The sequence below is a fragment of the Mytilus galloprovincialis genome, chromosome 9 (assembly GCF_965363235.1).
Source record: "Mytilus galloprovincialis chromosome 9, xbMytGall1.hap1.1, whole genome shotgun sequence".
Taxonomy (NCBI): domain Eukaryota; kingdom Metazoa; phylum Mollusca; class Bivalvia; order Mytilida; family Mytilidae; genus Mytilus; species Mytilus galloprovincialis.
In genome coordinates, this window is record NC_134846.1 from 55134360 (window position 1) to 55148148 (window position 13789).

At 30.1% G+C, this 13789-nt stretch overlaps 1 protein-coding gene across 2 annotated transcripts in view; it reads left to right on the forward strand.

The window, feature by feature from the left end:
• Positions 1-1832: 1832 nt before the first annotated feature.
• The window catches only part of LOC143045335 (3'-5' exoribonuclease HELZ2-like), a 33142-nt gene continuing 21185 nt past the window's right edge, over positions 1833-13789 (forward strand). Inside the window, exons 1-12 of one of the 2 annotated variants that reach the window (XM_076217774.1) lie at positions 1833-1952; positions 3456-3584; positions 4356-4383; positions 4737-4937; positions 5379-5537; positions 6035-6190; positions 6761-6800; positions 7435-7646; positions 8105-8153; positions 9049-9549; positions 10107-10634; positions 11592-12920. In XM_076217774.1, coding sequence (XP_076073889.1) covers positions 3469-3584; positions 4356-4383; positions 4737-4937; positions 5379-5537; positions 6035-6190; positions 6761-6800; positions 7435-7646; positions 8105-8153; positions 9049-9549; positions 10107-10634; positions 11592-12920 — 3319 coding nt within the window. In that variant the 5' untranslated portion in view covers positions 1833-1952; positions 3456-3468. The remainder of the gene's footprint in view (positions 1953-3455; positions 3585-4355; positions 4384-4736; positions 4938-5378; positions 5538-6034; positions 6191-6760; positions 6801-7434; positions 7647-8104; positions 8154-9048; positions 9550-10106; positions 10635-11591; positions 12921-13789) is intronic. The other variant, XM_076217775.1, reaches the window with a different exon arrangement.

Below are 13789 nucleotides of genomic sequence, written 5' to 3' on the forward strand. Positions count from 1 at the left end.
GTTAGATGTCTAACCTTCGATCACTTCTACTTTTGTTTTGTTTGTGAGAAATCTAAATTCCTGTATTCATTTTGTATCTTACTTCTGGAACCATAAGTTGGACCAAGTACGTAAAGTTATACTATTTATTATAATCTTATCATCGTATGATGTCATACAAGTGAGAGGTTTGAAAAGCAATAACACAAGCGGTTGTATTCACTTACCAAGTCAAGAATATAACAATTGTTATCCAATTGTTTAATGTAATAAGAATAATAATACTTTATTCAGAAGCAATACAGCTTATAGAATATACAATTTTACAATATTTTGTATCAGTGAAATATAAATACAATAATTATACACAATACATGTATGGCGGAGAATGAAAATAAATTCATATGATAAATAATTAATACAACTACATATTACGAATTTTTTCAATATTAAACAAAAATTTACCTAAATTATTAAGTTCTTTCACATTGTGAACTGATAACAACTGTATAAGTTTAAAAGTGGATGGATATTGCCAATAATATTTCTTAATGTATAGTTTTCTTACATCACTATATCTATTACATTCTAGAACAACATGGTATTCATCTTCTACAATATTGTTATTGCACTTTTTGAGCTTTTGATTTTGCCATTTGAATACGGACTTCCCGTTTTGAATTTTCCTAGGAGTTCGGTATTTTGTGTTTTATTACGTTTTAATCAGTTTCATGATTTTTTTTTAGAAAAGCACTTTTATACAGATTGTGACAAAAAAAACAAATTATATAAAACACATGTATAAGGGTCTGTATGGAGTTTCTATAATAAAGAATAATGGACAAAACGTGCGGAATAAAGTACAAAGATATTAAGAATAGAGAAACCTGAATAGGTCAAATAATAAATGAAAAGAGAATAATGGAATTCAAAAATAAAGAATAGAGAAAAAAAAAGCATAAAAATAAAGATTACATAATCAAAGGATCCACACGCGGCATCTAAACACCTTCGTGAATACAACAATCAGTTCACCAAGAGATCCTCAAATGTGGATATTGTTGGACGATTTTCAAAAATTGTACGGTTTGTATTCCAAGAGACTATTCTTATTGTAGTAGTAGTAGCAAAACTCATTATGTGTCCCATTTTGAATATTTGATACCGTGTTTTTTCTCCACTATAATTTTAATTTCACAGGCACTTATCTCAGACAAAAAATCCTTTATACCTTAATATATAGGATTTTATTTTTCTTAGACGGCAAGTGTCTGTGCATAACTCCCAGTTATTCATGCAGGTGATATCTATAATTATAAAAAGAAGAAGTGGTATGAGAAAATTAACAACTATACTGAGTACAAAAATATTAACAACAACAAATATTTTGTTTATAACTCGTTACTAACTTATTAATTCAGTATTTAAAGTTTTAGTTTAAAGTGATCTTTCAAATTATCTCCCATTTCTGAATTATTAATGTTTGGTAGAACCTGTGGCATAATATATTGACGTTAGTTTATATGGTCAAGGATTTGTATAGTATTACTATATTACTATACAAATCCTTGATATTGTGGAATAGATTAAAGTCCATATCATTGTGCAAAGGAACGTTTTGTTTTGTTTTATTTTCGATAACTTTGTGGGCTTTAGATATGATAGCAAATCGATAACACGGATCATGGTTCGGATCACAAAAACATATAAAACGAATTTCATACTGCTTTAATAAATATAATATAAACCTAAAATTATCATGATATATTAAGTGTTCTGTTCAATCAATTTATTATATTATTCTTTGGTTTTGAAAGATGGATTCAAATTTGACAATAAAGTTTTAGCTTCGCTTTGTAAAAAATCACATTCCAAAACACGAGGAATTCCACTATTTCGAAGTTGGAAAATTTTGACAGAACTGACAACCGTATCAGTTTTGTAAAATGAGGACTATTAGTAGATAAAGAAAGGTCCATATATTTGCAAGATAGAGTTCATTTGAACACCGTTTTAATTATGTTACACCCTAGTGTTGCTGACAACCTATACAAAATTTATTCTTCTGGCGCGTTATTTTCGGTTTCAAAATAAAAACAAACATGTCTTCCCTCTATACCGACTCGGAAATTCATAAACACACATCATTTATCTTATGTTATACATTCTTAATCTGCGGCATTTCGTTCATTTTAATTAATGTTATCAGCTTGTAAAGCAAAGAATTGGTTCATTCATACATTTATTTACTTCCTGTCTGAGCTTGTGCCAATTTATTAATTTTTTCTTCATTACAATTTATCCGTTTTGAAAGGGAAACAACTCTTGGAGAGTACATATTGTAAAATATTTCATTATAAATATCCTGTTTAGAAAGAGAACATCTGTCATATCTGTATGATTGCCAAAATGTAACATTTTAATAAACATGATAATTTAAAGTATAGGTCACCAATACATATGCTTCTTGTGCTAGTTTGATTGATGTCAGTAGGTCTTTTCACCGACAAACACCACCTAACACCAACACACACATAAAAATACCATCTAACAGACCTAAATATATTGTTTTCATCTTTATTCATATATTTAACTTACCTTCTTAACTAGAATAACTATGCTTATAGTTATAAATGTAATACAGTAATTTATAAGAAATGATAAAAAGACAACAAAAAAACAGTTTTGCAGGGCCGTTGCCAGAACAGTACACTTTCAAGTCTTTAACATTTTTTGAAATTTTTTTTTTGTGACAATTTCACATTAAATATAATGTTTTGACTTATTTGAACAAGTTATTTCAAACAATCGCAAAGTAAAGATCATAATACAGGAGGGTGGTAATGGCCTTTACCGTCGGGCGTCAATTGGTTAAAATATCATGTGATACATGTACATGTACATTGTACATGTGTGTATTTTTTTTCAAACCTGTAAAGGGCAATGCCAATGGATCCTTCTTGGTCTAATGGTGTCAGATGTCTCAAATAATTATCGATACCATTCTTTTTTTAATGGCATGATTCGTCAAATTCAACTAATTTTCATCGTCTAAAAGAAAGTGTGCATTTATCGTTATGCACTAAAAATTACCATTAATGTCATTTGGCAAGAAATTTACCACTATTCTTCATGAAGGTAACCCCATTACTATCCTCATACAGGCGAGGTAAATAAAAAAAAAAAAGATAACTTTATCCTGAAGCGTTGTTTTTTAAATTTTGATTCTCTATATTTTAACATCACTGAAATGTGAAAAACATGGGAATAGGATTAAATTTAACGTAATTTAATCAATTTTATTGTTTAACATTACTGTTTTTCTTAAGGGTTAGTGGTCTTTTGGGTTGTGCGGTACTGTTCGTTGGTGAAAAGACCAACCAGATTGATGTTTGTTATATTGTAACAGAAGCCTGTCTATAAGTTATATATTTATATTATGTGATGCATGTATTTGGTTTTTTTCTGATTTTCAGACCTGTAAGGGCAATGGATCCTTCTTGGTCTAATGGTGTTTATGCTGGAGATGTTCCAACAGATTTTGATGAGGTCCGGAAAAGAGAAGATCGGCGAGAAAGGATAAGCCAGTATTGGGATTTGTTAGTGTAAGTGAATAATGAAATATAATTGGTGAAAAAAGTAGTATGTGTTAACTGGTACCAAACTTCAAATTGAAATTTTGATGTGAATACTGATAAAAAAATTGTGGTTTTGAAGAACTTAATAAAAGGGTGCTTGCTTTTCATGTTACTTAATATTTTACAACATCATTTGGCAATGTTTTGTTTTGAATTGAAAAATAGAAAAATATTATTGTTATCAAAATAATACAAATACAGAAAGACTAGAAAATTTGATGACAAAATTAAACTTCAACCTATTCAATGAGTTTGAAGTTAACTATGTGCACACATTGACATGATTGATTGATTTTAAAAATATAATCATCTGTTCATTCAAGAAAGTGTAAACTGTAGAAGAATTAAAGTAGCAGTTACATACATTTTCTTAACCTATATTTGCCACACAATGTTCTTGTATACTACAAAAATTGTACACATCATATTAGAAGTTGTGTGTATATTGCATGTTTTTTGTTATATTTATTAAAACGCCACGAACCACATTTTGATTGATTATAGAAATATAATATACATTCAGCAATTGTGATCATGATGATATATGTTCATTTAAGAAATACAAACATGATAAACATGATAAACCAGCTGAAGTAACAAGTGTACTAAGTTTCAAGTTGATTGGCAGTTACATTTTATCAACTGAATGTACACTACAAAAATTGTGCACAAATATTACAAGTTGCCTATTAAGTTCATGTTTATGTTTAAAAATGCCACATTGAATTTGTGTTTCAGGGTGGACCAAGAACCAAGAGTTACTAAGGTAAGCACATGGTAAATGAGAAAATGTAAAATCTCAGTAAAAGTGATGTACATAAAGTATATTTTGAAAGTGGTTCACAACATTTTGCCGGATATTTCTTCTTTATCCTTTTTTTTTAGGGAAGGGTGAAAATGGAGGCATATCCAAAGAGATTTTTGGGATAGTATTATCATCACATAGAAGAAAACTGAACTTTTAAACATGTGATATATAATATATACATGTATGTCCCTAAGATATATGTATCAAATTCAGGGTTCTGTAAGAAATAGTTTAATTCTGCAGTATGTTCTCATATTGCTATTATTATCTATAATCATAGGTGTGCATCTTTGTTGTATTTATTTTTACAGGGAACATTACTCCATTTAATGCAAGATCTAAAAGATGAAGGGAACATACTGTTTAAAGAAGGCCACTTTGATATTGCCTGGATGCACTATAGAAATGCATTGTTTATAGCTCGTATACTTAGCACCAGATTTTACCATGAAGTTGACAAGGAATTTCTATCTACTCTTTTCTCAAATAGAGCCTTCTGCTGTCTTAAAAAGGTTTGTTAATATGTAATGTACTATTCAGAAAAAAGTCTATTTATGTTTAACAATTTAGTACATAGTATTGTGTTGCATCTTACCTGAAGAATATATTTTAGAATTTTAAAATGTTTAATACAGAATACCTTTTTTTTGTACTAGCACTGGTTGAGTAAAAGAAATGAATTTCCAAACATTGATAATAAAACAAATGCTACATTGGAGCCAAGTGAAATCATTTCTGATTTTTACTTTTAGTTCATGTTTACTGTTATTTGACTTTTAATTTAAACTATTACTTCTGTTAAAATCATATGTAATCAGTTGAAGGCACTACGTAACCAGTTCAACATTTTAAATTTTATAGGGTGTACATACATGTATTTCAACTACGGACAAAAGTTTCATTTGTATAGATAGATCTGGTAAAATACTGAAAATTTCTTTCTTTTGTCATAGGATATGTACACAGAAGCTATACAGGATTGTGAATCAGCCATTCGTATAAATGAAAACAACATTAAAGCATACTACAGACAAGTGTTAGGATTAAAGGCACAGAAAAAACATGCAGAAGCTCTTAAAGTAGCGGAGATGGGTTATCTTAAACAGCCCAGTGTAAGATTTAAGTCACTAACTGGTCTGAAGTTTGAGTTATCATGGCTCTGATCATGTTTTTGTCATAGATATAACCAGTGCCAAAATATCCTAATCTTCAGAAGTTTGAATGAATGGTTGGGTGTGATCAGTGCTTAATAAAATTTTGGGAATGTTCTTTTAATCTGTTTCATATGTATGAAATGTTTATCCAGCGATTTTTAGAATATTTTTACATAGGCAAAGATTTTTTCAGAATCGTTGAATCATTTGTGCAAATAGGTCTGGGAATGGCATTTTATTCTGTAGGAAGGGTTTACCAATTATGTTGTCTACATTTTTTTTTATGTCAGTTATATATCTCCCATTTAATAAATGATTGTCTTGTGTCTGGTACATGTAAGGTAGGTAGATTGGAATTAGAATAAAACTTTTTGCTACTTGTAATATATAGAAATGATAAATCATGGGAAAAGAGATAAAATTTGAAACGTTATTGTTTTGTATCTGTTACACAGGTATTCAAAGAAACAGTTGAAGAGTTGAGAGAAATTGTTGAACATCATGCAAAAACATATAAAACACAAGTTTCCATTGAAAAGAGTGCTACAATAACAGAGAGAGATGAACCTGATCCTGAATGGTTGAAAGGAACTAATGTAAAGGTCGGAAAGGTTTGTAAATCAACAATTTATCCTTTCATGATTCTTATAGATGTTTCCTACTGTAAATTGAAATAACATTAGTTCAATTTATGACCTTGACAATTCCTTATCTAAAAATAAATTGTGTGCTATTCATCGTATGTACGGACTAAAATAAAGATAGGTTAATTTGCAATTTGTTTTTAAAATACAAAGCATTTGGAAATAAATATTAGACGGTGGGAACAATTAAAATCAAGCAATAAGGGTTTTAATTTAGTATTTTTCTTCTTTAAGAAAAATATTCAGATATAGGTCTTATTTTCAAATGTAGCATATTGACATTATTAAAAAAATTGATATGTATGATGTTTGGAGTCACTTGCTTAATTTTTACCTTGAAGAAGATATTCTAAAATTTTCTGAATAAGTAATGAAGACTCATAACTCGTAGCTTTTAACTTGAATTTTCCAAAAATACCCAACTGCACAATGCTCGCTATTATGTATATGTATGTTTTACAGAAGGAGTACATCACTTATGTAACGAATATGAACAACACCTTCACTCATCATACAAATTTCATTTTCTTTTAACAGAAAGAAGCATCAAAGAATAAAAGTAATAAACAAGAAAAAGGTAAGACAATAGATCAGTATAAATGGTAAATCAAATAACGAACTTTAATATGATATAAGATATAATTAAAATGGTTTCCAATGATATGTGTGTTTGTAATTTACTTTTGAAACTGATGAGTTACATTGTTTCTTTTGATAAAATGGTGATTTTTGCTTTTGACATACAGGAGTTATTGCCCTTGCTTACTTTTAAAGTAACACTAAAAAATGTAAGAAAAACCTGGATTTACTCATTTTGACAGCCTTTTGTGACTTGTGAGTTTTCTTTTATTTGAATTGAAAAGACTAGGCACTTCAGCAGTATAGTTAAAACTTTAATGCAACAATGTGATTTGACTATAAGAATTTTTTTCAAATAACCAAAATTAAAAACATTTACTGTCTGTCATCTTGTATCTGTTGTAGTATTTTTTCAAACTATCTATTCTTGTGTCTAAAAAGTTTTGACCATGTAAAGGGTTCTAAATGGGTACAGAGAAGGCTAATGCCGCTACAAGGCAGCACTTGCACCCGTAAAGTGGAAAGGGATTAATATAAGTTGCAAAACTTGTTTCCCAATCCACTATAAATAAATATGTTTAAACTATTTTACCTTGAACAATATTAATGACGGTTCTGCATTTTTATTGCAGTAAATAATAATCTGAATGTAACACCATCCAGAAATGTGTTGACTCCAATATCTATGAATGGAGACACATCAACAGAATCCGATAGTGAATACAGTGATGATAGACTTAGTGAAGATGAAACTTTTGCCAGTACTTTCATTAATGTCAAAAATCCTAAAATACCACTAACAAAGAAAATTTCTGCAGCAAGTTTAAAGTTTGATGTTCAAAAGGTATTTTCATGAATTTATAAATTTAGGATTCATTATTATTTGTGGGATACCATAATGAAAAGCAAATGCAAAAACCAATTGAAAAAATGCAATATGAATATCTGTTACATAGACATACATGTGAAATTCTATGTGAAAAAAATACAAGTGTAGACAGAGGAGTGTAATGGTACTTATTTTGCATTGAAATTGTCACATATTTAAACATATATGTAAAATTCTCTGAGAAAGTTATTTACAAGGTATAAAATTGATTGTCAATAGATTAAGTGGATTAGGATATTTGAAAGAATTCAGTAAATTAGATATTACATGTATGAGTAATTTGTACTGTTTTTTTCAAGAATAAATTTTTCAATATTTTTTTCTTTATAAAGCAGAAGTAGTAGTTATCTATCAATGATTTTAGCTGTATTTTCATCCTTAATTTCATCAAAATCTGTTCTTTTTATTTTTAGCCTAAGCAGTCAACTTCTGTCAGTGATTTGGATAGTTTTTCTTCACCCGGTTTGTACTTAAAATTAAGATTTTAATTGATTTTAATTCATCTTAAAGTAAAGTGCTTCAGTACTCTCAGATGAAAATATACATGTATGTCATCTTTTTTGTTAATTTCTAATAGACAAAATCCTTATTTGTATAAGTAAATAAGTAGCTATATAACCTAACATTTCTATATAGAGAAGAGAGTTTTAATAAATCATGAGAATAAAATTCAAAACCATAGAGATGCAATTCAAAGATATGTAAATAAGAATCATATACGGTCTCCACACACAAAAGGGAAATTGTTCTGTCATCAAAATCAACACCAAAAAGGTAAAATTGTGGAAGAGGTTAATAACTTGTAAAAACTAGAGCTTGATCCATATCTAATGAAATATGTTCTTGACTATTTAGAATGCTAGAATACCTTGTGTACCTGAAAAGTTGTAGAAATACACTCTGAAACTGCAACTGCTCTGAGGTTTTTTTTTATCACTGCTTTTATTGTATCTTGTAGGGATAAGTTCACAAAATTTGTACTGATCACATTTTCAAATGATAGTAAAAGTTATATTCAGAGTCTGATAAATCAGTTTTATTTGATTTTCACTGAAACTACATGGCCAAAAATAGAAATTTAGAGTGAAGATTTATGAAATTCACTGGACATACTTATTTTCTAGTCATTGGTTGGTCAGTGAGACAAAAGTTAAGAGAATCTTTATTTGAAACAGCTATCTAAGCTGTTGATAACAACAAGGTTTCAGATCAAAATCTTAAACAAAATTATAGTTCTGATTTGCTATATATATAGCTAGCTATTTTAAGATTAACATTTTGTTAAAATTTTACTAAATCTATATTGCTTTTGTAAAATGTTTATAGGACTTATGTAGTGAGTTGGGATTCATTTCAGGGAAAATTTCTTCAACAACAGCTGTGTCAAAAGCTACACAACAGCAGTCAGAAACCCAAAAGTCTACTAGACCTTCAGAGAAGAAAGGAGAAAAGACAGTAACATTAACTCTGGATGATATCACAGATGTTAGGTTTCCTTTACCATTGTATGACTTTAAACTAGCATGTCAGATATGTTTTAAAAAGACAGGAGATGGTATACAAGGCACTCGTTACGTAGAAACACAACACACATGTACACATGACATTCTTGTTGTTAAACTAAGACAAAAGAATTCAGTAAACTGGTTAAAAGTACGACCAAGGATAGAACCTAAGTTTCAACAGTATGGTGGATACAAGTTATGTACACACTTTCAAGGAGGGAGGCCATGTAAAGTTAAAGAAGAACTCTGCACTTTTGCCCATAACAAAGCTGAAATGGAGTTATGGACCTTAGATAAGCAGGGAGATATACAAATTACAGAATATATCAACAAATTAAAGTCAATGGGAATCAGTGAGTTCAAAATTATTCATCCTTACTATGTACTGTACATGTATCTCTTATTATATTTGGTATGTGTCTGCCACAAGAGAGAAATGATTGGGTAGAAATTTTAAATGACTCTAAGTCAACTGAAAATGAAAATGATATAATATATTTAATAAAAAAAACAGATATTTTTTTTTAAATACTCATAAAACTATATGTCACAGGAAACAGCTGTATAAGAAAAAAAATCTGATATGATTATTATATATAACAAGTCAAATCTACATCAAAGTTCTGAAATCTACACTAAAGTTGTCAAGCTATACACACAATATATGAAATGCAAACCTTTTTAAAGTGTCTACTTTTTGTCTAAATTTGAAGTCTACATTAAATCATAAAATTTACAATGAAATCAATTTGCTGATAGAGTGATCTTATCTATGATATGTCTGTGCCAAAGTCATCAACGTTTCATTTTTTCCAATGAATATTAAGCACTATTTATAAGATATATGATATCATATAGGATATTTTTTAGAACAGTTAATTTTTACTCAACCGAACTTCAAATATTTCAGTGTCCAGTGATCAACTGAATTCCATAGAAAGCAAGCTGAAGCAGCTTCAGAAGCAGGAGATACCTGGTATGAGTTATAAAAACAAGAAACCAGTAGAAATAAAACAGACTGTTCCTGATACTCCACTTGTTGTACAAAAAGAACAAGTAAAGGAGACCAGTAGATCTAGAACAGAAACACCTCCAGAACCTGTTAGAGCACCAAGATTTGAGACTAAGGAAACAACTAGACATCAACCTGTTGGTGAAATACCACCACCACAGCCACCACTTCAGAGAAGGCCACCACTGTTACAGAATCCTCCAAGACCACCAATGTCTACTAACCAACAGTCAGCCATGTATACGGGTCAGCCATTACTGTCAGGACCTATAATCAACACCACAGGGCCACCTTCTATGTTCCACCATCCTATGCCAAACTTGTCACAACCTCCACCACCATTGATGCAACCGATGATGCCCCTATCACACCCGTCAAGATATGCATTCCCACCACCTCCTCTTAACAGACCTCCAATGTTCAATGGTAGGTCTTAAAAAGGTTAAAAGAATCTTTTTTTATGCCCCACCTACGATAGTAGAGGGGCATTATGTTTTCTGGTCAGTGCGTCCGTTTGTTCGTCCGACCGTTCGTTCGTCTGTCTGTCCCGCTTTAGGTTAAAGTTTTTGGTCAAGGTAGTTTTTGATGAAGTTGAAGTCCAATCGACTTCAAACTTAGTAAACATGTTCCTTATAATATGATCTTTTTAATTTTAATGCCAAATTAGAGGGTTTACCCCAATTTCACGGTCCACTAAACATAGAAAATGATAGTGCGAGTGGGGCATTCGTGTACTGGGGACACATTTTTGTTCTTTTATATTATACTAAACTTCTTCTTCTTTTTTATCTCTCCAAAGTTAAAAACAACTATATTCAAGTATATATTTAAAGCACTGATAAATCATAAAATTATAGAAATTAGATTTTAGTCAATGTATTATGGTTTACCAATGTATCTGCAGTAAAGAGAGGTTACTTTCTACTTTTTTGTTTTGTATTTTCAACTTCATTATTTATTCATATTCAAGTTTTCTGTTCTGATGTTATTACTTTGAATTTAATCCAGGTATTAATATAAACGAAAAAATTATTGTACATTACTTGAAATTATACAATTACTTTATGGTCGTAAATCACCACAACTTTACGTTGATTAGCATATTCTTGTTGTCCACTATCAAATATTACATGCATATTCAAGACGAGTACAAATTGAACATTAATCTTTAAGGTAGGTTCTGCAAAGATATTATTTCAGAAGGATTTCTCTCTCAGTAGGTATCAAAGAAAGGTAAAATTGTTGTTATGGTACACTTAACATACAACAATCGAGAAAAGAATTTTAACACTTTTAAAATAAACCTGTACTTAATATTTTTTCTCTCTTAGAGCTTAATTTTATATCTTAAAATTAGAGTATAATGTACTATTTATCTTTCAGGTCTTCCAAGACAGCAACATGCACCACCTGTAAGAATGCCAACACCTAATATACAATCTGAAGCACCAAAACTAGATTATAATCCTGTAATAATTAAACAAGGAGATGAAACGAAGCCTACTAAAATTATATTTCCGTACAAGGATACACATGAATTTAGACTTTTGTGTAAAAACTGTTGTATGCCTGGAGATTTTGGACAGATATTTTTACATGACGTCACACATAAGTGTGAGGAAGATATATTTGTTGTCAGATCCAGGAATTCACAGATCTATTTACATGTACGTGAAAGGAAGAATCATCGAGACTTTCTTGGTAGATATAAGTTATGTAATAGTTATGTATACAGAAATCCATCTTACTGCTTATATGGTCCTGAAGTATGCAGCTTTGCCCACTCTGAAATTGAACAGAATTTGTGGACAATGGAAAAAGATGAACAGTTCAGTATCACAGAATTTATACTTCAGAATCGAAGTCAGCGATACACCATGATGGACATTCTAAGGAAACACGATGGAAATTTCAGTTTCATTTGCCGTGCTTGCTTCAACCATGTTCCCATGTTGATAAGTTTTATGTCCGAGTCTAACAATACTGTTTGTAGTGTAGAATTACATCCTTGGCTATCGTCTAAAATTTTGGCTCACTTTGGTATTGACGGAACCATTACTATGATAAACAGCAGGGGATTTCTACATAAGACAGCCTTCTTCAAATTATGTAAATGGTTGAAATATTGTAGAAACAGTAGAACTGGGGATTGTAGATTTGCACACAGTTTTGTAGAAAGAGATATTTGGATGTTGGAGAGAGATTCTGGATTATCGCAGGAAGAAATTGTCAATGAGGTCAATAAAGTCTTATCGGGACAAGAACAGCAGCAACAGAATAGGACACAACCTGTTTCAATAGTTCCATCTACACCAACATTGGCATCTACGTTAAAGTCAACAGCTAATCAGCCAATACAGGCAAAAGAACAGAAAAGGTCGGAGATGGAATTTGACGAGGAATCTTGCCCATGGGTTATTTTGCAAATCTGCTCAACATGCTGGAAGAAAGGACAGAAAAGTATTCAGGATGGTGATAAAGATCGTTGTGCTAAAGGACATTCTAATTGGTCGGCCAATAAAATGGTATTACTAGCTACCACAAATAAAGAAATAAGACCACTACCTAAGAAAATCCCTGCAGGATTCCGTTTCTTGTTATGTAAAGGTGTTAAAGAAAGAAATAAATGTGCATATAATGGAGCTGGACATTGTACCTTTGCTCACAGTGAGGAAGAACTTAAAATCTGGCAGTGGATGTGTGCTCATGATGGTAAATATTTTATTTTTTAATGAGAGTTCAGAGATGCTTTAAAAGGGGTATACAATCACTCCTCTTAGAAAGCATCAGCATGAATGAGAATATTTAGATATGCTTGACGAAACTTGCATTCTTTATAGAAATAAGAAAATGTGGCAATTGCAATGAGACAACTACCGTATTTTCGGCCGTGTATAGTCCGCACCCCTGTTCATTCCCTTAAAATCAGGAAAAAAAGTTTTGAAATTTATTTTTTTATTTTTATTTTTTATTTTATTATTTTATAAAAAATTCACTGTAAAAATCCATTGAAAGGAACCTATTATCCATATATTTAATATATATATAATTTTGTTTTATTTATTTCATGAAAAATAATGAAATGGTAGAGCTTTTTTTTATCAGGTAATTAATATTTTATAATTTTATAAAAGTACAGTTTTTAATTTTAAAGTCAATATTTGTCTAAGTATGTCCAAGCTGATATCTAATATAACAGAAATAATTTGAATATTATGGAACAAAAGAAAAAAGGGATCAAACATTTATCTAAATTAATTAGCAGTAATCAAAATTTAAAAAACTATTTAATCTTATATATTCTTTATAAATATAATAAACATCTCCAATATACATTAATGAAGAAAGAGAAAGAAGATTTTTTTTTTTATTAATTTTGAAAACCATCTATAGTTGTGTATAGTCCGCACCCCTTGTAAAAACTTCATATTTAAGGGGGAAAACTGCGGACTATACACGACCGAATACGGTATCCACCAGAAAAAAGAAAAAAAATGTATTATAAAATTTTATGTGTACCACAGATTACATACATGTACTTTAGAAAAAAATATTGTTAATTGACTAAAGCTACAAAATGA